Genomic DNA, 26,675 nt, shown 5'->3' on the forward strand with positions numbered 1-26,675 from the left:
TCTCTGTAAAATCAATCTCAGAATCAGCCTATTTGGGTATTAATGGATATTTGATACATGTGACATTAACCTGACCTAGAAATAAGTTCAGTACATGTGAATAAAGTAAATTAGGAAAGTGATTTGGTGTTAGTCATAGAAGTATTTTCAATCCAATTCAAGTACTTAAGAAGCATATATTCATATATTGGATGAACAAGCTCTTCCAGGAGCAAGGGACATCTTGAATAAAGGATAAAAGATGAAAGTGAAAAGACCACATATGAAAGATTATAAAATTTTCTAGGAGCCAGGTGTAGTGACCCATTCCTGTAATCCCGGTGACTCAAGAGGCTGAGGCAGGAAAATCACAAGTTCAAAACCAGTCTTAGCAACTTAGCAAGGCCCTAAGCAACTTAGCAAACCCTGTCTTAAAATAAAAAAGGGCTGGGGATGCCAGATTACAGGCACACACTTGTAATCCCAGTGGCTTGGGAGGTGAGGCAGGAGGATTGTGAGTTCAAAGTAAATCTCAGCAAAAGCAAGGAACTAAGCAACTCAGTGAGACCCTGTCTCTAAGTAAAATACAAAATAGGGCTGGGATGTGGCTCAGTGGTTAATCGCCCCTGGGTTCAAATCCCTGTTTAAGAAAAAGACTTTCTAGGAAAGAATGATGGTTAAGGATAAAGAACTTGTAAAACTGGTTCTTTAGGATAGGGGCAAGTGATAAAAAGCCACAAAGTCAGCAGATGAGCTTCTGCTTGAGCCAGAGGGCATCCAGAACCTTCAGAAGGCTTTGAGGACTAGCATGTTATAAATCAACATGTTGGGAGAAATATTCTGGTATTGGTTATAGAATAATCTAATGGAAAAGGGTATAGCCTTGAACTGTCAAATCTGGTTAAAATGGAAAAAAACTGAGGAATGAGTGGGGAAATAACATTTATTTGGGAAATGTCTATTAGGAGAAGAATATAAAAAATTTCAAATAACAGGAATAACAACTTAGTGATTAATTTGTCTCTGGTGATCTCTTCACTAGATGTTTACTTTATCCTACTAATGTACCCACTCATTTTTATCTGTTAGGTGTCTATTTTGTTCTCTATATTTCATATGGACTAATCATTTTGAGAACTTCAATTTTCATTCAGTTTTCTGCTTTTTAAGTTTGTATCTTCTACCTCTATATAACTCTTTTTATATTATTTTAGCTGCATGTACTACTTTGGAACATTCTCCTAAGGGTAAATGTTGGGGTAAAGAATGATTTGTATTGCATTTGCTATTTGCCAATATTGCCCCACTGGGGAAATCCTGATCTAGGTTCCTTCTTTTATTTTTTTAATATTTATTTTTTAGTTGTAGTTGGACACAATACCTTTATTTTGTTTATTTATTTTTATGTGGTGCTAAGGATCAAACCCAGGGCCTCGAATGTACTAGGGGAGCACTCTACCACTGAGCCACAACCCCAACCCTTAGGTTCCTTCTTTTTAGATTTTTTTAAAGTTGTAGATGGACACAATATTTTTATTTTTATTTATTTATTTTTATGTGGTGCTGAGGATCAAACCCAGGGCCTCATGCATGCGAGGCAAGTGCTTTATCACTGAGCTACAACCCTAGCCCTAGGTTCCCTTTTTAAGTGTGATCAAAACAGACTGTTGCAAAGAGTGGGCATCTCTGCCCTTTAAAGTTCATTGAATTAAGTATATTAGTAACCTTCAGACCACCTTTGAAGTAGGCTGTTTATCAGTGGAGGTTAAATGATGTTTCTGTTTTCAACATTGAAACTAATGTTGGTTTAAGTGTTTTCTTTTATGCTTCATCTATTTTTTTTAATCTTATACCCAGAGAAGTAAACACTCAATGTAAATTTCCTGCCCCTCCATCAGTATATAATCAAAGTCCTTTTGAGTCTATTCTTTTAGAGTTTTGTCTTTCATCCATTTTTTTTCCTAGTGCTGGGGATGGAACACAGAACCTCACACATGGTAGTCAGATGCTCTATGATTGAGCTACATCCATAGCCTATCCATTGATCATTTTTTAATAATTATTTTCCCATTATTAATTTTAAGATTTGACTCTCTCCTGCTTGCCTTTAGTGTTCTCTTTACCTCTTTCTCTGCCCTTCAATTTTTCCTTTTCAGAGCTATCAGATTGATCTTTATAATACTTGCTTTGTGGTCTATCACTTCCTTGCTTAAATGTAGTTCCCACATGCCAGCTGAATACAATCCAAATTCCTTAACCTCTTATTCAAGGTCAGATTTATTTCCCACTATTTTTCTCAATGTTCTCTAGTCACCTCAGCTTATGGTTCCCACAAGCCAGATGACTAACTTCTTCCAAATCTCACCTTGTGATTTATCTTTTCTGTGCCTTTCTTTTTTTTAATAGAGAATAATCATAACTCATTTTATTACTACTAATAAGTTTACTGTGGACAAACAGAAATAGTAAAAATTGCATAAACATAAAGACATAATTTTTCAAGATAATTCTGTGCCTTTCTTTATTTCTGCTTTTCCACATATTTTTATGTCTGGATAAGTTACCCTGGCAGGCCCTGAACTCCTGGGTTGAAGTGATCCTCCCACCTCAGCCTTTGGAATAGTTGGACTACAGTTATTGCCACCAGCACCTCACTTTCCTCTTCTACTTGTGATATCCCCTCCCCATGTCTACTCCTTAAAATCCTATGAATCAGGGCTGGAGTGTAGTTCAGTGGTAGAACATTTGCCTAACATGTGCAAGGCCTCAAGTTTCATCCCCAACACCATACACACAAAAAAATCCTGTGACTTTTAAAGATTAGTGGCCATAAAACTTTTACATGTGAATTAGAATGGCATCAGGCCATAAATTCTGAGACTCCTTACCCCAACTCAATGGCAAACCAGGATTAGGAACCAACCACATCTTTCTACTTTATGTATCCTCATTTCTCATTCCCCTCCCTGCAAATGTATTGAGCACAGTACCTTGTACTAGTAGATGGTCACCACTCAAAGATCTTTCAAGACCTGGTTTGACAGGTTAGTGCACCAAATTTCTGTAAAAATCTATTAGGAATATTCTCTCTTTGTTAATAGGTACACCTAAATTTTATAAAATGTTGTTCAGAATTGTATTAAATTAGATGTTTGACACTCAGAATTTTACATTAAAAACTATTACAATACTATAAATAATGTGTACTTTATAAAGCACAGTTGCTCTGATTATTTCATGTGGTATTTAAGAGTCTGTATAAACCCACAAAAGCATGTTTAATTTGTAATGTATCTAACAATACTAAAAAACCTAATGGCCGTATACAACAACAGTTTAGGGGAAATGCATTCAACATTACCACTTACAATGTCAGGGAATACATACTTGCCACCACTCCCAGCCCCTATGCATCTCAGCAAGATTGGATTTCTCCTTTTACCTACCAGATGTTATTCATGTGATTTATACTTGAATTCTTAGAGACCCCTGCAAGATCATGAGGAAATCAGTAGGGAGGTGCTGGGAGTATGCCCCACCACCCCTTGAATTTAGGCTGCTTCACTGTACTCTGCAATGAATGCTGTTATCCCTGCTTAGACATGAAGAAACTGAGGCAATATGAAGTTTGATAACTTGCTAAGGTCTCTACAAAACTAAGGAACAGAAGGAAGATTTGTACCCAGGGTCATCTAACATCAACACCTATACTCTTTCTGTTAATAATGTGGCCTTGCAAGTAAGGGTATCTCACTATCTTTAGCCTGTAAACTGAGAACTGCATTCTCACTTTGCTCCTTCCTCTCCATCCAGGAAGCAGTTACCTTGCTGTCTTTGAGTTGTCTGAGGGAGCATGGTGATAATGACCATGGAGTTACTCAGGCCTTGAGTTCCAATCCCAGTTCTGCCACTTACTATATAAGTGTGACCTTGGGCAAATAATTTAAACTCTCAGAGTCTCAGTTTATTCATCTGTAAAATGGGAATAATACCTGCTTTACATTCGTGTGCAGACTAAATGACATCACTTAAAAATCACTTTGCATTGCTCCTGGTACATTGCAGATGTTCCTTAAGTGGTGGTGGTGGTGATGGTGGTGGTGGTGGTGGTGATTATTGCTGCTCTTACTATAATTGAATTGTAATAATTCAATTGTAATAATCATAATAATTGTATTGTAATAATAGCATAAAATACAGGAATGATATAAAAGGTACTTTCTTCCCTCTCTTCTGCGTCTCTTTTTGTTCTTATATCCTCTAAGAAAACAAAAAGAGGATAATGATCCACAAAGGTCTGAAATGAAATTCATTTACATTTCAGAGGAACCTTCAAATCTGAGGCCTCTAGGGGCCTTTGAGAAGGAGAGGTATGAGGAGATTGAAAGGAATTTGGGACACTGTTCAGGAGGCTAGCTAGAGAGAGTTGTATGGCAGTGGAAAAGAATGTACTTTATCATTTGCTTCTGAATAGTCACTGTTGGGCCCACACCAAACTCTTCCATTGAGGTTGCATTATGGTGAGGTAAGAAGCTGCATAGTGTAGCAGTTGAACAGGAAGAGACATCAGTGGGTATTTGGTTGGGCCAGACTTTGGCACAAAAGTCTAGTCCTGCACAAATATGTTTCTCCAGGGATATTCTCAGTAAATTGCACAAAAATTTAATATGCATAATAGAGAAGTTTGCATATGGAGAATGTTTTCCATTTTCAACAGTCATAATTTATTTGAAGAATTCAAAGGTTTTAAAAGAATATGAATTTAGTTAAGCTAGTGAGTTCTAATACTGATCTGTTTCCAATTCTGTAATAAAATTCTAATCATTTTCTATCTGTCAATGACTTTTTTCCTGCTCTGCTCTCAGGAAGAAGACAGCTTCCTAGAAAAGGTAATCCAATCCATTGGTGGTTATGAGAGTTTCCTTGTGCTTGATTAACACTTAACTGTGGTCCCTGGAATTTGTCCCTAGGTGTTCCCATATCAGAGACCTCTGACTCGGTGAGGATCCCCTAAAGTCCTGCTAGCTGTATGTAAATGTATTTGAAATATAGGAAAGATGTTACTGCGTCAACCACATTATTAAGACATAATACATAAAAGCAATACAACTCAAGATTCCAGATTTGGGGTGGGGGGTGTTTGTGGGTTTTGTGATGCTGGGGCTCAAATTCAGAGTCTTGCACGTGTGAGGCAAACACTGTCACTGCTCTAGGTCCATCCTAGAGCTGTCTTGATGTATCTGCTCATGCGTTGAAGGAGGAAGGTACCACTTAGCTGTCCTATTTCCAAAGATAGTAAAGCCAAACAAATACATTTCTGTTGCATTGAGTGGTTTGGGTTAATGGTAATAGTGATTAATTACTAAAAGAATACACAGTTATGGATAAGAAATAAAGCAGGGACTAGAATTGTGGAGCTGAACAAGGTCATAAGAGATCGTCTGATGTGGGGCAGTAGGCACTAGAACCCAGGTTTCCTGCATTCCCAGTAAAGTGCTCCTTCTTCAGTGCCTCACAGCCTCTCCATCTTCAATGGACAGTGGCCAGCTCTACAGAGGGCTGTCAAGTAGAGGAGCATGGGCTTGGTGAACAGTCTCCAGCACTTTCATATATTATCTAATGGGACACCTCCCTATTTGGTGGCATCAAATGAGTTTTGACAGTGGGGATGCTGTATTGTTTTGTGCTTTAATTGTTAGCACTAAGGTTATAAAAAATGGACTTAATAGACACCAAATGTGTCTGTTGAAAGAAGGCAAAGTCCCTTCGTTTCCCTTCAAAACTCAGAATAAAAGATAATTTGTAGAATTTTTTTTAAATTATTGTTTCTTTCTCCATTTTCTTACTGTGTCTTTCTCTAGACTTCAGAGATGCAAGTATGACATTTTGTATTATCTCACATGAATTTGAGAATGGATAGTGGATGGGACATATAACCTACTGACATTCTTTTAAAATATTTTTATTTTTTGTTGTAGTTGAACACAATATCTGTTATTTATTAATTTATTTTTATGGGGTGCTGAGGATCAAACCCAGGGCCTCACATGTGCTAGGCAAGCACTCTACTGCTGAGCCACAACCCCAGCTCCTAACCTACTGACATTATTATTAACCTTTTTAAACCACTAAGATTTGAGACAGCTCTGCTTCCCAGTCCTTCCCTGTTAAGAGTAGTCTAAACTCTGTCTGTTCCTCTTGGTCAGTGTCCTGTGTTTGCCTCAGGACCTTAGTACATTTTCATAATAAGGCATTGGATGCTAGGTATTTTAATATTAAAATACATGAATCAGTGTTGAATAATTTATATATTATGAGTTCAGAGGCATCTGCTAAACAATATGTACATGTGTTGCATTTGGTCCAGAAAGAAGAGTACATTATGGACAGTGCTTTGGCTCAGACACCATGTGGATACCTGCACTTAATACTTGCAACCAGAAAGAAGTCAATGGTTGAGCCACTGATGGAAGTTCTGGCAACTATAGGGAACATTAATATCAAGTGATAGAATCCCAAGGGAAAGAAAGAAAGGAAACAAAGCATATATATACACACACACACACACACACACACACACTTTAAATGGTAACCAACTGTCATGCTTCCTTCTCTTTCTTATTACCTTACAAAGGCACAGTGGCCTTAGAAGATCATCAGTGCTTATTAAAGAACACTGTGTTAAGAAGAGACCTCAGTGCTGCTATAATATACATGGTCTCTGTGAGAATAGTAAAATGTTTATTTTTTTCCCTTAAAGATACATGGATAGGGGTTGTGGATGGAATTTACAGGTTACATAATGTTGGGCAAGGGTTTCCTAAAGTTGAATATATATAATGAGCTAAACATATGGGAGAAAGGAGGATGCCAAAGATTCATCAGGATTTCTTCACCAGGATTTTTCTGAAGGCTGCCTTCAGAAGACTTTTAACCTATTTCAGACATCTTTTTTCATATAATTTCTATTTTGCTACATACATAGAAGGTTTTTCCTTTTGGGGGGTTTTTGTGTTTTGAGTGCTAGGGGATAACTAAGTTTATTTCCTGGCCATTTTCAAGCTCAAATTTATTGATCTAATTGAAATAACACTTCTGGATTTTTTTTCTCTTACATTCTTTCAAAAGAATCAAAAAGATAGTAGAAAGGTAGGTGAAAAGAGTAAAATCTCCTAGAAATCTTTAATGAGTTATGAGTATGAACAACAACTTCTGTACTTAGACCCTAGACTTTTCATGATATTTCTGATTATTCACTTGCTGTATTTAATTTACTATTTTTCGTTCTTAAGGTTTATGAGTTTATTGCCTTAAGATTAAAACTTGTATTAAACCTGAAGTATTTATGCCTGTGGGTCTAATGTGGACAATCGTCTTTAATTCCTGAGAACCAAAGAACCTCCTTTAAAGCATCAACGTTAAAATTTGTGGTAAAACTGAAGGAAGAATAAGTTAAAAGTAAACAGAAACCTACCTGTAGTCATGGTTTCTTAAAAGTACTTATTGATGATTGTAACAATGTTCACAAGTCAAGGATGGACCCTATCATGACTGTTTTGCTAAAGTATTGATTCTCAGGGTCACCCTTGAAAGGATTTATAACACAGAATGCATCCATGTATTAAAATCTAAACCCAAGTGAAACACTTGATGACTGAATGAAGCATTTAGGAAAGGAGATCCTTTAACTGTGGGAATCTGTGTCAAGGGGTGTCCCCAGTGAGGAAAAAAGTGAAACATCCTAAGATATACAGATCACATTGTATCCAGCATGAATAAAATTCAAAAGAGATTAAGTCTTTATTCTGAAACCCTTTTAATTCTCATCCTTTTGCATCTATTAGGAGAAATCTCTTCTGCAGATGGTTCCCTTGGATGAAGGTACCAGTGAAAGACCCCTTCAGGTACCCAAGGAGATCTGGCTTCTAGTAGATCACTTATTCAAATATGCCTGTCACCAGGTAAGTAAGAGTAGGCCTTCCTTGCAATTTCAGGTTTATGTGCAAGTCTCATAGGAAGTTCTAAGACCTCACATCACCATAGTGGTTTTTTAAATATTTTAAAATACTTTTATTTATTTATTTTTATGTGGTGCTGAGGATTGAACCCAGCACCTTACATGTGCTAGGCAAGCATTCTACTGCTGAGCCACAACCCCAGCCCTATCATAGTGTCTTTAAACTTCCCCAGGCCACCTCCACACAGCAGCACTGTCAGATTACCTGCATGGGTGGAAGCATCCCTATTAACAGATGTGACAGCTAAAGTATCTGAACTAAGTGGTTTACCTAAGACCATGGTCTAAGTACAGTGGCAGAGCCAGGACTAAAACTGAGAATGCCTGTCTCCTGGCTCTGCACATTTTTCTGAGTACCTTAGTTTATAATGCCCACTTTAGCTGTCAAATAGCCTTATCAACTTTAAACTCCAAAGCAAACTTTAAGCCCATTTCTTTAACTCGGTCCTGATATTTCTTTTAAATCTTTTACATCAGATCTAAAACACTAGCCACCCTGACACATTACTCCCAAAAGGAGAATTCTTTTGGACTGAATTGGAGGGTAATGTTCTCTTATCTACTGAAGAGTAATATAACATGAAATCAAGGTTAACACAGATATGGCATTTACTCCTTCCCAGCATTTAGTAGTGTCAGTATTTGAACATGGTTATGCTGTATGCACTCTGCCTTGTCCAGAGGCTGTCAGTGGGACACCTAGTTTCCTGATCTGGCCACTATTCTTTTGCCCTGTCAGGAATAGACTAAAACCACTGAAGATCTTTTTCTTGTTTGAAATAAAATTTTACATGGATTGTAGAGATGATTTAGAGGAAAAGTGCTATTTTTAAACTTCCATTCCTAATTATTAATATACATACCACCCTCCCTTTTGCTTTCTGCTGTGATCTTCAGAACCTAGGGGATGATTATCTTGCCTTGTTCCCTTCATTCTGACTTCTTTGGTAGGAGGACCTGTTCCAAACTCCTGGAATGCAGGAAGAGTTACAGCAGATAATTGATTGTCTGGATACCAGCATTCCTGAGAAAATTCGTATCCTTTCTACCCAAGCAAGGCTTAAGAAGCTGGATACCCATCCAGCTTAGCTAAACTCTTCTTCTCACCTACATTTGATTTTCGTATTTCTATATTTATTTTCCTTGTAGTTGTCTTTTATTATAAGATAATCACTAACTATCCAGTTGTTTCTCAATTTCTTTCAGTAAATTTTGACCTCTCTGTGTGTCATGATATTAATAAGGGGAATCAAGGGTAGGTAACAATGAATTTTAATAAGCATAGAACATAAGAACCACAGCCCCATGACTGTTTTCCTTAAGCCTATCTTTCACTCCTGCCTCCACATGTACTGTCATTAGGAGAGGAAGAAGAATGGGAAACACTGGCAGTTAGTTGTCTCTAAATTCCCGAGTCTGAAATTGGGCCAACTCTCCCAGAGTCTTTGACCAATTCTGTAACAGCTCAGTTGGAAGGTACCTGGACCAATAACATATCAAATCCAAGTTAGGTTTGGTGTGACCTGAATTCAAGGAGGAAAATGTCCCTTCAAGAGCTTGCTGAAGGGAGCCAGCTGGGACTCTGAATGGCCTTTTTCCTGGAGCCCCTTTCCCTTGACTTAAGGTGATTCAGCGGGCAGTAATCACTCTGTGGCTGAAGCACTGCTCATTTTCCTGGAAGCCCTGCCAGAGCCAGTTATCTGTTATGAGCTATATCAGCGATGTCTTGACTCTGCTCATGATCCTCGAATCTGCCGACAGGTGAGTTTTATTGATCTGAGGATATGTTTGGGGCAGGTTTCCCCACAGAGAAATCATCAGTTTTACAAAGCCTGAGAGTCATCCAGCTGCATGGTAGGATGGGTCTGGGTCTGTTATTCAAGACAGGACACCAGCATTCAGAGTTGATAAATTTTAGGTTATTTCCGATTATATTTGCCACTTTTTTCCCCAGTTGGCCTATTTCTGTTCACAGAAAACATAGTGAAGTGGAAGCCTCTACTCTGAGTTAAGATTGGTGAAGTTGATTTTACATGGCATTCTGATGGTTATTACCAAAAAGGGTGGGTGATATTTGGAAGGAAGTCTTGAGTCTTCTTGGTGTATTTTTAATCTTAAAATGACCTTGATGCACAATAGCTGATACTATCTATACATCAAACTAGTGAGTGTTGGGGGGAAGTCCTCAGTGATGCTATTGTAGAGAATAGCATTCAGTTTGACTACCTGTCTGGAGAATGGGAAAAGAACGGATTAACACCTACCTTCTTTTGGGGGGAGGGGTTTATTTAATTTTTTAATTATTATTTTTTTATTTGCTCTTTTTAGATACACACGACTGTCAAGTGTACTCTGACATATTATACATACATGGAGTATAACTTATTCTAATTAGGATTCCATCTTGTGATTGTACATGATGTGGAGTTTCATTGGTCATGTACTCACATATGAACATAGGAAAGTTCTGTCCAGTTCATTCTACTGTCTTTTCTATTGTCATCCCCACCTCTCTTCCTTCCTTCCTCTTTGGCTACTCCAATGAACTTCTACCTTCTTTTTTTAATTCAAATTCTTTTTTCTAAAAAATTGTACATATTTATAGGGTATAGTATGTTAATTCCATATAGGTAGAGAATGCATAGTGATTAAATCAGTATAATTAACATTGTCATCTCCTTAAACATTTATCATGTCTTTGTATTGAAAATATTTGAGTTCCTCTCCTCTGGTCCTTTAGAAAATGTGTAATAAGTTGTAAACTCCAGCCACCTTACCATGCTATAGAAAGCTAGTACCTACTCTTCCTATTTAACTGTATCTGGTCAGATGACTCCCTCTGTTGCCCCACCCCCACCACCTTCCTGGCCCCTGCTGACCACTGTTCTGCTCTTCCCTTCTACAAAATTAACTTTTTAAGTTTCCACATATGATCTTTTTTTTCTTTTTTTATTTTATGGGTACTTTTTAGTTATACATGACAATAGAATCAATTTGATATAATTATACAAGCATAGAATATATCTTATTCCAATTAGGACCCCAGTCTTATTGATGTACATGATGGTAAGATTCACTGTAATACCTACCTTCTTATGTAGAACTGCGTGCATATAAATCTGTGATGACTGTATAGCCTGGTCATTGAGTGAGGGACCAAACAATATGATCATTCTTACTGAGAAGATACAGTTTGGAAGGTATTATGTTGGTCATGAGTAATTAACGGAAGGCAGTGACAAACAGGGTCTACAAGGATTGGATTATAAACTACTTTTATTGAACCTATAAATTCTTTTTACTCCCTTCTTCCACCTGTTTTCCTCACTGCCCACCCCCTTTTTAAAAACAGGTAATTTCTCAACTGCCAAGATGCCATAGAAATGTTTTCCGTTACTTGATGGCATTCCTTCGAGAACTCTTGAAATTCTCTGAGTACAACAATGTCAGCGCCAACATGATCGGTAAGGGTACTTCATAAGAATGGTTACATGAGGGTGTTTGTGGACAATAATCTATGTATCATTTATATTTTATACCTTATGGATGTTCAAGCACATGACAGTCATTTCATTCCTACTGTCCTTGTCCCCTGGCCTGCCATCCCTGAGGTTTTGCTAACATCATATCTGACAAAGCTTTTCCCCTTTTCTTTCTCTTGCCCTCTAGCCACTCTCTTCACTAGTCTTCTCCTAAGGCCTCCACCCAACCTTTTGGCAAGACAGACTCCAAGTGACCGCCAGCGTGCCATCCAGTTCCTTCTGGGCTTTCTGCTTGGGAGTGATGAAGACTAAGTCTTTTCTTCAAAATTCTAGAGGAGAAAGATCTTGGGCTCCAAGTATTTCAGAATGATTTGAGAAGGCGTGCCACAGGAAGGGTCTATTGCAGGATCTCAGGTTCTGTTAATAGTGCAAAAGAAAGAGAGTTTCTTAATCCCTTCTTTACCATATTCTACACAGCAAAATACTTTTAGACTTATATTGCCAAGCCAAAGTTACCATATTTTGGTGTTTTTGTGTTTTCTCTTTATAAGGCAAAGAAGTCTGTATTTACACTCCTTTACCTAGGGATGTATTTGTTGCCCTTCAACCCAATTGTCATGATTGTCCTTAGTCATAGGCCTAGACTCTGAGGTGTTTCCATTCTAGGCCTATAAGCACTACTTCCTATATCTCAGACTTGTCTGTAGTCCTTCATATAATGCACTTTTGACCCACTCCTCCCCCATGTCACTCCTTTGCACTCCCCTTCACTCATTCTATGGCTTCAAAGGAAGCCTGGGTGAGGCTAATGACTCCTTGGATGTCCTTAACAGTGAGTTCAATGTTTGTAAGTGGTCATTACATGCATTTGTGCATTTCTACTACAATGGCATCTGTATGTCACTGTTATTGGCCTTTTTGTGGATCCACACTGGGTGGAACCATTTTTCTTGTCTCAGATCACATTTAGTAACATAACTTTAGGAGTTATAGAGATGGCATCACATTGATATAAGAGAATCACAGTCAGAGTGGAAACACTTTGAATATTTCAGGAGTGAGAGTATTCACATTTGATAAGTCCTGTTTCCTACTCTCCCTTTCCTAGTATTATTTACATTTTATATGAGGATCAATCCTGGGTACTAGGGGACCCATCTCCCACTTGGAAATCCACCTCTAATGGTGGGCACAGTGGTACATGCCTGTAAATCCCAGCAACTTGGGAAACTGAGGCTGGAGGATCGCAAGTTTGAGGCCAATCTCAGCAACTTAGTGAGACCCTGTCTTAAAATTTAAAAAAATACTGGGAATGTATCTCAGTGGTAAAGCACCACTAGGTTCAATCCCCAGTGCCAAAAGAAAAGAAAGAAAAAAATCACCTCCAGAGCAACACTTGCCATTTTCACTACATTGTAAGAGGGAGTCTGTGTGTCTCTAGCAGGCCCCTCTGGAGCTATTGCTCCACCCACAGCAAGGATATTGAGGATAACCCTTAGAACCCTTCTTCTATCTTCTGAAGTACCAAGGGACATGTGTTACCCCACCCCAGCGGGGCTGACTTTGAGCTCCATATCTGGCTCCTTCAAGTAAAGGATGTAGAAGACTCCCTTTGGCTCCCAGTCACTGTATCCAGTACTGTGTAAGAGAGATTGATCAGTGAGACCAACCATAAACCTTGCCTTGCTCACCCAAGATAACCCTCTGAATGTTTCATTCATTCAAGCTTTATGGGACAGCCTTTTAAAAAATGAATTTGTTGATTGACAAACAAGCCACCAGCCACTGACTGCAAAACTCCCTGATGCAATTGACTTCCTCCTGGTTTTCTTTCATTAAAACCACTCCAAGCTGATTTACTCTTCCCTGTTAACATTAGATTCCAGGAGCATAATATATAGACTGTGCAATCTTAGGCTTTGATTCCTTGACTCTTCTAGAGCATCCAATGAGAGGGCCAGGGGAAACTCTACCACTGAATGGTTCTTCGATTCTCTAATCTCTTGAAAGTTGAGTTCTTTGGGGGAAGAAAAGGTATGTATACTGTGATATACTGGTTAAACCCTTTCCTGATTGGGACTGAGAGAAATTAGAGTCAAACTACTGGTGCCAGATAGCTTAAGGTCTAATAGGTCAGGGCTGGGTGGTGAACTTAGTTAATGGAAGACTGAGAGCAGAACAGTTTTGTCATCTCCAGTAGTCCACAAAGTGATCACAGAAAGAGACAGGTAATAGGAGCTAAATAATAGGAGCTGAGACAGAGTCCTAACACAGGGAAGTGGTTTTTGGGGGCCTGTTTTCTAATGTGTTTCCAACTTGGGGTCTTTGGGTGACCAAGTGTATGGTGAGTAGGAGCTCTGTGCAGCACACACATAGCTCTCTTTCTTAATCAGGTCAAAGCACTAAGTGGTTTACTGCCTCAACCTTTTTTCCAGCTCATCCTGGGATATATACAGGGTTGAGGGTTTTAGACAATCTCTAGGTAGAGGAGAGAAGACAGACCAATCTGAAATCTGTTTCCCTCCCATGCCTGTCCCAGCATCCTACCCTCTAATTCCTAAGTCCACCAAGGTACTATTTCATAGTCTCTCCAAATTAAGGATTTCAGATTCAACTGGTAGGGAGGAACTCTGCACCTGTTGTTTTAGCATGAAATGGTTCAAACCCCTGAGGTGACATCGCATTAGCCTCCCTTTCACTGTTTTCTGATTCTTATTCTGTAATTGTTTGTTATATTTCCCCCAAAACGTCTTAATCACTAAGCAAAGCTGCTAGTAGGATTCTGTATTTTGTGTCATCTTTTTTATTATAATTTATTGCAAATTCTTTTCTGAATAAATATATGTTGTGTGAAAAATCAAAATGTGATATTGGTGAAAAAGAACTGAGGAGGGAAGCTTATATCACTGGGTCTCACTTGATTTTGCTGTAGTCTGCATCAGATATGCCTTTGCTGTGATCATCTATCTTACAGGGAAGTATCGTTTATAGGAATTCTCAGGCTGAGACTGTAGCTCAGTGATGAAGCGTTTGCCTAGCATATGCACAGCCTTGAATTTGATCCCTAGCACTGAAACAAACAAACAAAAATGCTTTTCAGTGTATTTGCTCACAGAGATGAGAAGCCATGTATTTTTAGAAGCCAATAAAGAAGTAACACTGGCCAGGGGTATAGCTCAATGGTAGAGCCCTTGCCTGGCATGCTCCAGGCCCTGGGTTTCATCCCCAGCATTGCAAAACACATTTTAAAAAGTCATGTGCTTTTCACTGGTCAACCAGATACCCTTATTTTAATCCTAAGCACTCAGGCAACAAAAGGAAAGGATGTAGATCATTTTGTTAGATTGGGGCTGGCTATGTTGCCCAGACTGGCCTTGAATTCCTGGGCTGAAAGGATCCTTCCTCAGCCTCCTTTGTAACTGGGACTACAGGTACATGCCACTGCACCCAGCTGTATGTTGAAGTTTAATGCACATAAATTTCACACTAGGTCAGATCCATGATCCTTCCAGCCTCAGAAGTTTGACAAACTCTTAGCATACATATTTGGAGAAAACCCAGTTGTCCTTGTTGACATAACCTCAGTAGGTTAACCATGACTCCAAAAGAGCTTGTTTTCACATAATTCATTTTGCAGCTTTTGAAAGCCAGCTTTGAATTTTTATTATCTTTTGGAATGATGAAGTACATAAATTTAGTACTTTGGGAGTCTCTAATCTAAGCTAACACTTAGAGAGGATACCCTGGATCTGAGCAGGGTGCCATTGTTTCCCAGCAAATCTCCATTATGAATTTGTAGTTCTGATTTCATTCCCTTTGAGACTGAAGAGGCCTCAGTTGGAGGCTTCTTCTCAACCAGGGCACTCTTCCAGTTCCCTCCAACTGTGAGCTTGACCCTGATTAATGTGCTGACTCAATGTTATCAGGAATAGTTTTTCTAACCCCACCCAAATACTTGGCAGAAGAAGGTGTTTCATTTTGAGAGTGACCTCCCCCTCAGCAGCATTTTTCCCCAGTACTGGGGGGTTGAGCCCAGGGGTACTTTACCACTGAGGTACATCCCTAGTCCTTTTTAATTTTGAGACAGGTTCTCTCTAAATTGCCAATGCTGTTCTCAAACCTGCAACTCTCCTGCCTCAGCCTCCCAGGTCACCGGGATTACAAGGTGTGCACCACTGCACCTGGCAATGCCCAGCTGTTTTTACACAGTGACTGGCAGTGTGGCATAGGAGGCATGATAAACATCCTTTCCTGAGGTTGCAGGAAACTACATCCTGAATATTGGGTTTCTGTTACAGGAGATCCATTAGGGCCTGTCTGATAGCAAGGCAAGTTGAAGAATTGGCTCTTAGTGTTCCCTAATAATCCAAAGCTGCACACTGTAACTGTGAAATCACAAAATGTCTGGGAGAGAAATTTAGTGCTGACCTAATTCAATTTCATTGTTTAAATGGGGAAAGTCTTGGGACAATGATTGACCTAAAGTCACTTAGGTTAGTGACACGGTACAGCAGAGTGGGAAAAAAAAGGCTTGAGCTTTGAAGTTAAATCTGGTTCAATGAACACTCTTAACCTAAACTCCCCACTTAACATTTTGCCATAATTGCTTTATCTCAAAGGGGTCTGGTTTATTGCATGTGACTTTGGACTAGCTAACCTCTTGTTTTCTTGCCTATAAAATGGAATAGGCATAATATTGATCTTATATGACTTAATTATGTGAGTCTCTTCATTTCCTTGTTAAAAACCTTTCAGGGGCTTCCCAGTGCATTTAGAATAATATCAAAACTTTCCCATGGCCTACAAGACCCTGCATTAAGTGAGAAATAATTAAAGTTCCCAGCATAGTACCTTGCACATAGAAGATGCTAAATAGATTCCCACTTCCCCAGCTTTCTCCTCTGTTATATTGACTGAACTTAATGTTTTACATCTCCCTTTTGATGATAACCTTGTCAGGTAGGTAAGATCAGGCCAATGGTCAGCCTGTTCAACTCCCCCCCACACACCAGACATGCCATCACACACTTTTTATAGTTCTGTATTTTAGAATTTTCCCATAAACCTTTTTGTTAATGAGGGTGAGGTATAAGTCAAAGAATGAATAACAGTTTACTATCGCCAACATGTGACACCTGGTTACTGTCCAGCTTCAGGAGCCACACCAGCTGCTCTGCCCATTCTTCCCTGCTGGCCTTTTGTTCTTTCCTGTGAAGCTTTGCCTTTTCCTGGGTGCCTAGCTTCTGACTTACCTTGTGAGTAAATCCCTCTTTCATTATGACCTTTGCTATTTGGGCCTTGTCTAACTTCTCACCTGAATTGACTTTTTACCTAGCCAGTGCTACCTTCTCTCTCATCTCCTGGTGATGAGATCAACCCCTCCAGATCCCAGAGCAAAGAAGAGGGGCTTGCTTGTTCCTTGATGCTTTGAAACTGTGGTTTTGTGTTGTTCACTTTCCCCATCTTCAATTTAAGTGAGTGGTTCTTGATCCTGGCCACTCATTACAGTCATATGGGGCTGTGATTGTCTCTGATCCCCAAACTGGCAGCATCAGCATTACCTGGAAACTGTCTAAGTCAGTGGTTCTTATCATTGGCTGCACAACAGAATTTCCTGGGATACTTAAAAAATAAGGAATAAAGTTTTATTTTGATTCAGTTCTGGAGACTGAGAAGCTCAGGAGCATGACACTGGCATCTTCTTGGCTTCTGGTGAGGGCCTCCTGCTCCTTCAACTCATGGCAGAAAGTGGAAGGACAAGAGAGCATATGCACAAGTGAGAAAAAGGGGCTGAACTCCCATGATAGCTAATCCATTTCCAAGAGAAGGGCATTAATGTATTCACAAGGGCTTCATTACCATGACTCAAACACCTTCCACAAGACCCCATCTCCAAACAGAGCTATACTGTGGATCAAGCCTCATCTTGAGTTTTGCTGAGGACAAACCATATGGGGAGTGGCGAGAGTTTGCATTTCTAACAAGTTCTAAGGTAATGTTGAGGCTACAGGTATAGGGACTATAGATTTTGCCAATTCGGTTACTGACTTCCACAACACAGTTGTCATTACCTAGTTCCCAGTTGTCCTCTCTATCTCAATACCCCTGCCATCATCCTTGGTGACTTCAGTGTCTACATTAATACCATTTGTTTCAGAGGCCCTGAGACCTTCACTTCCACTCTTTTAGCTATCAACCCAGTACATAGCTTTTCTGCAAGCCTAGCCACATATTACCCTAAAAGGGCCAGAGCTCTTAAATCAGCCACTTCTACTTTTTCATGCTCTTTAAGTGTCTTCTTCGTCCTAACTAGGAAGTCTATTTTTTCAAACAATTTCACTCTGCTTGTCCATTAATTATTTTCATGGCATCTTATCACTTACAATGGCTTTAAATGCCAGCTCTAATGTCCCTGAGTCCAAATATGTATTTCCAACTGAACGCTCTCTTCTGAGTTTCTGTCCAGTATGTCCAATTAGCTAGGTGACATCTCCCCTTAGATAAGTCATAGGTATCTCAAGCTTTAAATATACATAATAGATTTATTTTGAATTCTTCTAACTTCACTGAACTCAGATCCTCTAACAGTCATCCCTCATCTCCGAGAATGTCAGTGTCATCTACCCAGTTGCTTATTCTAAGCATCTAGGAGTTAGCCTTGGTTTCTCCTTGTCCCATCAACTCCACCTTGATGACAATGCCTGACATTCATCACCTCCACTGCTAATATACTGATCCAGGTCACCATCATTCCTCACGTGGACAGTTGTAATAGCCTTCTACCTTGTTGTCTGTCTACCTTTGCTGTCCTTCAATTCATTCTACAGCAGGCAGCATAACTTGAGAGCATCAATATCACCATTCCTCTCTTGATAACCCTTCAGTAACTTCTCAGTCACTGAATTTCTAATGAACATAAATGTCATAGTAGGTCAGATTAACAATTAAACCTAAATTTTCCCATGGTCCTCTAGGCCCTGCACTGGTGGGTGCCAAATCTCTGAATTAGAACAAGATATATTTCATGCTTGCATAATTATGTCAAAATGGATTCCACTGCCATATATAACTAAAAAGAACCAATATTTTTTTTTAAAAAAGAATCACCTGGAGACATTGTTAAGTGGGTCCCATGCCCCATGTTTCAATCAACTTTGTGCTGATGTGACCAAAAGACCTGACAAGAATATTGTAGAGAAAGAAAAGTTTATTTTGGCTCATGGTTCAGACATTCAGTCCATGGTTGGTGGACTCTATAGCTCTGGGCCGAAGGTGAGACAGGACATCATGGCATAAGGGTGTGGCAGAGGAAAGCAACTCAAGACATACTAACCAAGAAGAGAGAGCTCTGCTCACCAGAAACAAAATATAAACCCCAAAGGCACACCCCCAGTGACCTACTTCCTCTAGTCACACCCTACTTGCCTACACTTACCACCCAATTGGATTAGCAGTGAATTAATCCACTGATGAGATTACATTTCTCTATTCATTTCACCTCTTGAAATTCTTGCATTGTCACACATAAGCTTTTAGGGGATACCATATATCTAAATCATAATACACCACTCTCTGAAATTCTGATTAAGTAGGTTTGAAATGAGGCACAGGAGTCCACATTCTGAATAAATACCTAAGAGCATCTTGATGCAGGATTGCTTGGACCACACTTTGAGGAATATTACCCTGAAGGATCCTGTCCCTGCGTACTAGTAACCTTTCCCCAGCCCTGTCAATATGATACTCTTCTTGTACCCCTTCCAGTGAGCTGAGAGCTCTTTCCCAGTTCGGAGCCTTTGTACATACTGTTTTCTCTACCAAAAAATTAATTCCCTACCCACTCACCTTTCAGGATGCCTCAGCCCCCATCTTTGCTATACATAATCGTATCACCCACCCTGTGCCATTCACTTTTTTCTGCTCCCATTCCTGAGCCTTTTTTCATGGCTATCTAACTGCCCCTGGGCCTACCATATGTGGTTGCACAATTCTCCTTTTCATCTCTTGCTGAATGTTCACCTACTTGCTCCACTGGGACTAGGGAGGCAGGAAACTGTAGTGGTTCTTCACACAGGCTCCAGGAGCTAGAATGAATTCAAATTCCAGCTCTGCCACTTCCCAGATGTATGATATTGAGCAAAAATTAATTGACCTCTCTATGCCTTGATTTACACATCTTTTTTCTCTAGCTTTATTGAGGTATAATCGACAGATGAAAAATGTGTATATTTATCCATGTCTTAGTCTCTTTCGCATTGCTATTAACAAAATACTGGTGGCCAAGTACTTTATATTAGAAAAGAGGTCCGTTAGCACAGTTTTGGACATCTAGTGCCAGCATGTGGGCAACTCTGGTGAGCGCCTTTTGGTTACATCACAACAGGGTGAATGGTATCATGGCAGGAGCACTCCAAAAGAAAGAGATCACATAGCAATGCAGGAAACAAGAGAGATTCAGGGGCCACTTTTTATAAAAAAAACAACCCACTGTTATAATCCAAGTTTCTCAAGGACCACATCAATCTCCAAATCACTTAAATCACCTTCTACTTTGTTCCACCTCTTTGAGGTTGCTACCACCTCAACACTGCCACACTGAGAATCAGGCTTCCAGTTCATGAACCTTTAGGGTACACACTCAAACCATAACAATCCACACCTTAGAATAAAAGTAATAGTATCTTTCTTCAGGATTGTCATAGGATGAAATCGGTTAATATGTTTAAAGAGCTTGGAATAGTGCCTGATGAATAAATAGTAAATGGAAGCTAGTATATGAAGCCCAAAACCCTCTATTGGCCTCCTGGCTCAGACCCCTCTCCTACTGCCCTTCAAATCTCTACGGGTGACTACATTCTTTAATTTGTGAAAATATCAAAGCAGTCCAACAGAAGCAGCCCTCTCCAAGCACTGCCCTGCACATCAGAATGTCTCTAGCTTCACCTTTTTTGCCAAGGCCAGCACTTTCATATTTGAACCCTTTTCCCACCCTTGCCGAACTTTCCCTTTTCAACCATCACCCCCTCCTCTTGAATCTTATTAACTATTTATGGAGTACCTCCTATATATGCCCAAGCTGTTCAAAGTGTGGGGATACAGAAGTAAACAGGACAGAATCACTACTCTCATGGTGCTTTCATTAGGGTGGGACAGGAGTGGAAGTAGAGATGCGCAAAAAGCAGTACAGGAGAAAACCACAAGTCATCACAAGTATTATGAAGTGAACAAAGCAAGGTGAGTATGAGACGGTACAGAGGATGGACTTGGTCAGGCAAGATTGCGATGAGGAGATAATATTTAAGCTAAGACCTAAATCTCAGGAAGCCAAAACGTATAATATCTTGATTTGAATGGTGGTTACACATTATATACCAAAACTCAAAAAAGCCAGTAAAGATCCAGCAAAGAATATTCCAATCAAAGGAAAGATCAAATGCAAAGGCCCTAAGGGAGCAAAACAGTTTGTCATGTTCCAGGGACAGCCAGGCAGAACACAGTGAGGGGGAGGATGTGCTGGACAAAAGGTGAGTGGGAACAGGATCACAGAGGGCCTGAGGGGACAAGGGCAGCATTTTGCTTGACATGCAACAGGTAGCCATGAGTGCCTTTTCTCAGAGGAACGATGTGAACTGATAGGTTTTTTTCCCCTATATCCTCTTCCTAACTTTCACAAAATAACTAATAATTTTAGCTATCATTTATTTCAGGTTCTGTAATAATACATTTACTATCATTTTTAGCCTTCAAAACAACCCTAAAAAGTACTGCTCTGGGGCAGGGGTTGTGGCTCAGTGGTAGAGCACTTGTGTATCATGTGTGAGGCACTGGGTTTGATTCTCAGCACCACATATAAATAAATAAAATAAAGGTCTATTGACAACTAAAAATATTTTTTAAAAAAAGTACTGCTCTATCCTCAATTTTATAGGTGAGGATGTTGAGGCTCAAAGAGTCTATGTAACTTGCTACTCAGCTAGTACTATAATATGATCTCAGAGCCCAAAGTATGCTCTTAAACACAACCATTACATCCCCAGCTGTACTGAGGGAGAAGGTGGGTATGTTTCTTTATGTTACTATAATTAAGTGCTTAAGATAGTTAACTTAGAAAGGGTTGGTTTAGCTCATGGTTATAGAGATTCAGTTTGTGATTGGGTTTCCCCATTGTTTGGGGTTTTTGGTGGGGATACTGGATGGCTGTGGTAGGGAGTGTGTGGTGCAGCAAAACTGCTGAGCCAGAACCCAAAAAGGAAGAAGAGATCAGGGTCCCTTCAAGAGCATACCCTCATGAACTAACTTACTCCCACTAGGCCCCACCTCCTAAAGATTCCACCACCTCCCATAGCACCACCCTGAGGAGCAAGCACTTAACACATGAGCCTTTGGGGAACATTCAACATCCAAACCAAAGCAGTGAGGATGCTCTTTAAAATCCCTATCCCTTCTAGCTGTAACCAAAGTTGTCATGTCTACTAGATAACCTGTTCACAGCTCAAATTCAACCTGTCTTAGACCCTGACAAGCTTCTCCTGGCATCTTCCTCTCTCCTTTCACACAGACCTGAATCTTTGCCTATTTTTGACCCTGCTCCACTTCTAATCATTTACCAGTTGCAATTCAACAAATATTTATGAAGCACCTGCTAACTGTGGGCCACTGTGCAAGGTTCTGAAGGAAAGAAAAATGGGTAAGATTGGAAATAAGTATATGGTATTTTGTTTTTAAAGAAGAAAAAAAGATTGCTGGAAGAAAAGGGTTTGAGGGAGGAAGGGTAGGGAAAAGGAAAGAGGACAGACAGAGGGAGAGAAGGAAGAATTAATGGGAGGGTGGAGAGGAGAGGGGGAAAGATATGATAAGATGTCCAAGGAAAAGGGAAAGGATCAGGACATTTCACTCCATCTGGCCCCTCCCTATCCCTACTCACTTTCCACGCCTCACAGAATTCAAACCCACATTACATCAGGCCTGGGGTAATAAACCTAAGGTAATTTAACCCTTTTCTAATGAATTCCCCAGCTGCCAGTTTCTCTGCATTTTAGTCTATCCTACACATTACTGCACTCTTTCATGTCACTCCCCTACTCAGAATCCGTCTGTGCCCCCATTCTCCACTTACCACAGAAGTTCCAGTTTTTCAGTCTGGCATTCAAAGCTCTCATTAGTCTCTACCAGCCATTTCTCTGGCTGAGTCTCTCCCTCTCTACTTTCTCATGCCCACTCCTTCCCTAAACTCGGGCACACTCTTCTCTGGCTCAGTCTGCAGCACCACTTAGAACCCTCTAGTCCTTCCCTCTCTACCTATACAAACCCTATCAAACCCAAATGTGACATCTAAGAAGCCTTTCCTCATGACTCCTGCCTCCTGTGAACCCCTAAAACTATTCCTTTGTACGACTATTTTAACATACCACACACTAAATAGTATTGTTGCTTCTTTGGGACTGGAAGCTTCAAGATAGTAGAAAAACTAAGCATATTTGGGGTTTCCCTATGATGCCTTGCAGACAGCAAGTACTCAATGATGTTTGGTTGGCAAATAAAGATTGTCCCTCAAAGCACTTAAAGATATAAGTGTATGCAACAGTTATTCCTAAAATGTGTATGCGATTAATTATTCATTCTGAGCTCTTTTAACTTCAGAAGAGTTTGTGTGTGTGTGTGTGTGTGTGAGAGAGAGAGAGAGAGAGAGAGAAAACTTCGTGAATTATATTAATGTAGTCCAAGAAGATAATTTTTAGTAGCCGTACAGTACTGCTATTTGCTATTTTTTAAGCAACAAAACCAGCCTTGCTGAATTTGTCTTTTTAAAGTAATTCTCAAGATTCCTCAAAACACTAAAGATAGAACTACTATATGATCTAGCAGTCATATCTCAGGATATACATCCAAAAGAATTGAAAACAAAGTCCTGAAGATATGTTTACACACTCCTGCTCATAGCATGATTATTCACAATAGCCAAAAAAGGGCAATGAAATAAGCTAGTCACAAAGAGATAAATACTCTGGGGCTGGGGTTGTGGCTCAGTGGTAGAGCACTTGCCTAGCATGTTTTAGGTACTAGGTTCAATCCTCAGCACCACATATAAATAAATGAATAAAATAAAGGTGCATCAATGTCTTAAATTTTTTAAATGTTTTTTAAAAAAGAAATACTATATGATTCCACTAATGGGAGGTAGTCAAATTGATAGAAAGTAGAATGGGGTTCTTAGGAGGTGAGAACAGGAAATAGGCAGTTATTTAGTGGATATCTAGTTTCAGTGTTGCAAGATGAAAAAGTTTTGGGATCTCTTGAACAACAATGTGAATATACTTAACACTATTGAACTCTATGCTTTAAAATGACTGAGATGGTACCTTTTATGTTATGTGGTTTTTACCACAATTAAACTTTTTAAAAAATGTGTAGTAATTCTCAGAAAGCAAATCCAACCATATCACCCCTGTTTTAAACCATCCAGTGGTTTCCTAAAATTATCATGGGGATCCACAGGTCCCGTTAGCCTGATTGTCATGAACTAAGACTCCTTTCACACGGTACCACCTGCCATGCTTTTGGCTTCAGCCCACTTGTCCTGAACTGGTCTCTGCGCCCTCTCACCACAGAGCCAACTCCTCCCAAGACCTCAATCTCAGCAGAAACATCACTTTCTCTGAGGATCCTTCTGTTGCCACTGCCCAGCCCCAACTAGATCCCAACCTTGTCACATACTCTCCTCACACCCTTTCCTCTCCTTCAGCTTGTAATTACATATTTATTATTTGATCAAAGTCACTCTCTCCCACCAAGTTAGAAACTCTGGAGGCAGAGACATACTTTCTGAATTTTTCCTTAATATCATATCCCTATTACCTAACTTAATATCTGGTGTCCAATAATCTTTGTCATCTATTATTTCAGTGTTGGCAAAGGCCGGGGAAAACAAGCATGCCTGGGTTCTTGTAAAAGGGTAAATGAGTGTCATTTAGTAGCAATGTGGCAATGTGTTAAGAACCTAAAAACATTGACTAGGGTTATGGCTCAGTGGTAGAGCATTTGCCTAGCAGGTACAAGGCCTCAGGTTTGATCCTCAGTACCACATAAAAATAAATACATAAATAAAAAAGTATTGTGTCCAACTACAACTAAAAAATATTTTTTAAAAAACATTGACACTAGTCATTCTGCATCTAGGAGATGATCCTAAAGGAGCACAAGGCATAAGTCTGTGGATGCTCATCCCAGCATTATTCATTAGAGCAAAAAAATGAAAAAAAAATTTACATAGTCTTTATAACCAAAAGATTGATGAACACATAATGGATTTTTATAGATACAATATTATGGGGCCTTTACAAATAGTATATTTTTGTTGTTGTTTGTGATGATGAGGATCAAACCCAGGGCCTCATGCGTGCTAGGCAAGTACTCTACCACTGAGCTATGTCCCCAACCCCAAGTAATGTTCTTTTTTTTTTTTTTAATTAGAGCAGTATAGTTATACATAGTAGTTGTGTTCATTTCAACAAAGTCATACATGCATGATATTTGATTTGCTCCCTTTCAGTCCCTGTTCCCCCACCTCCCTGCCTTCCCCCACTTTTCCTCCCCTCCTCTCTCCCCTTATTCTCCTTTCTCTACTGATCTATGTTTTGCTCACTTATTTATTTATTTTTGATTGGTACCTTTTACATATTTTTTTACATATAAATAAAGGAGGTATATTTACATATGTGCATAGTATAGTTTTGTTAAATTCATTCTGATTTCCTTCTATTTCCTATCCCTCCTCCTGCCTGATCTTCTATCCCGCTGATCTTCCATATATCTTTTAAAAATATTTATTAGTTGTAGATGGACACAATACCTTTATTTCATTTATTTTTTCATGTGGTGCTAGGGATCAAACCCAATGCCTCATACATGTGAGGCAAGCACTCTGCCACTAAGCCACAATCCCAGCCCTCTTCCATATATCTTTTTTTTTTTGAGAGAGAGAGAGAGAGAGAGAGAGAATTTTAATGTTTATTTTTTAGTTTTCGGCAGACACAACATCTTTGTTTGTATGTGGTGCTGAGGTTCAAACCCAGGCCGCACGCATGCCAGGCGAGCGCGCTACCACTTGAGCCACATCCCCAGCCCTCTTCCATATATCTTTATGATATCCAATCAACCCCACCCTGCACTTTTTTCCTCTTATTTTTCTCTAACTTACACTTATGAGAGAAAATGTTCAATCCTTTATTTAATCTATCTGGCTTAATTTACTTAGCATGATGTTTTCTATTTCTTTATTTTTTGTACTTTTTAGATATATATGACAGTAGAGTATATTCTGACATATTAAACATACATGGAGTGTATATTATTCTAATTAGTACCCCATTCTTGTGCTTGTACATGATGTAGAGATTTACTCCAAATGTTTTTGAGAAATTATGACATGGAAACAATGTTAGGATATAACATTCAGTAGAAAAGGTAGGATATAAGTAGGTAGGTACTAAATATTCCTAAAGTCAAAAGATCAAATGTAAAGATAATACAGAGGCAGAAAGATAGTGGAAGTTCATGCTCCAAGTCATTGATAGCAGTCACCCTTAGATGGTGGCATTATGAGCCATGGAGGCTCTGGAATGCCATATAAGAATGCTTAGAAGCCATTAAAAGGTAAGCTGAGGGGCTGGGGATGTAGCTCAGTGGTAGAGTGCTTACCTAGCATTCTTGAGGCCCTGAGTTCAGTCCCCAGTAGTGCAAAAACAAAAACAAACAAAAAGGTAGGCTAGGTAATTTTGTCTTCAGGCTGCAAGCTGCCTTTGCATAGCAAACAGTTCTACCTTAAACTGCATGTGTATTCAGAATGAGTTTGGGGTGCTCATGGAGGTTATGGCAAAGCATCTTCAAGCCACTCTTTGGTGCCAACTGCAATGATTTTTTTCACTTGTATATTTTTCTCATTTTGTAAATATTTTACAATGAACATGTATTACTTTTCATAATCAGAAAAAAGATCAAGGAAAACATTATTTCATGAAAGAAAGAAATGTTTGTGTGTTAGAATGAATGAACACAGTGTCCTGGTCAGCATGGAGGCGGTTGGAGGGGGCCTTGCCAGCCCAGAGCTGGCCACTCACCACTGCTCCCTCACATTGCAGCCTTGTCCTTTATCTCACATCCATGGGCAGTTCCCCTCCCGCTCTTACAGAGCAACTCAG

The 26,675-nt window shown here is 39.5% G+C and overlaps 1 protein-coding gene across 5 annotated transcripts in view; it reads left to right on the plus strand.

Annotated features, from left to right (window-relative positions):
• The window catches only part of OCRL (OCRL inositol polyphosphate-5-phosphatase), a 63,736-nt gene extending 49,015 nt beyond the window's left edge, over positions 1 to 14,721 (plus strand). For 3 of the 5 annotated variants that reach the window (XM_081277591.1, XM_081277592.1, XM_081277589.1), the window contains exons 19-24: positions 4,845 to 4,868; positions 7,824 to 7,940; positions 8,948 to 9,032; positions 9,630 to 9,757; positions 11,349 to 11,460; positions 11,666 to 14,720. In XM_081277591.1, the coding sequence (XP_081133717.1) occupies positions 4,845 to 4,868; positions 7,824 to 7,940; positions 8,948 to 9,032; positions 9,630 to 9,757; positions 11,349 to 11,460; positions 11,666 to 11,790 (591 nt within the window). In that variant the 3' untranslated portion in view covers positions 11,791 to 14,720. Of the gene's footprint in view, positions 1 to 4,844; positions 4,869 to 7,823; positions 7,941 to 8,947; positions 9,033 to 9,629; positions 9,758 to 11,348; positions 11,461 to 11,665 lie in introns of all 5 variants that reach the window. The other 2 variants (XM_081277593.1, XM_081277590.1) reach the window with 2 other exon arrangements.
• The last annotated feature ends 11,954 nt before the right edge of the window (positions 14,722 to 26,675 follow it).

The sequence above is a fragment of the Spermophilus citellus genome (assembly GCF_964194105.1).
Source record: "Spermophilus citellus genome assembly, chromosome: X".
Classification (NCBI taxonomy): Eukaryota; Metazoa; Chordata; class Mammalia; order Rodentia; family Sciuridae; genus Spermophilus; species Spermophilus citellus.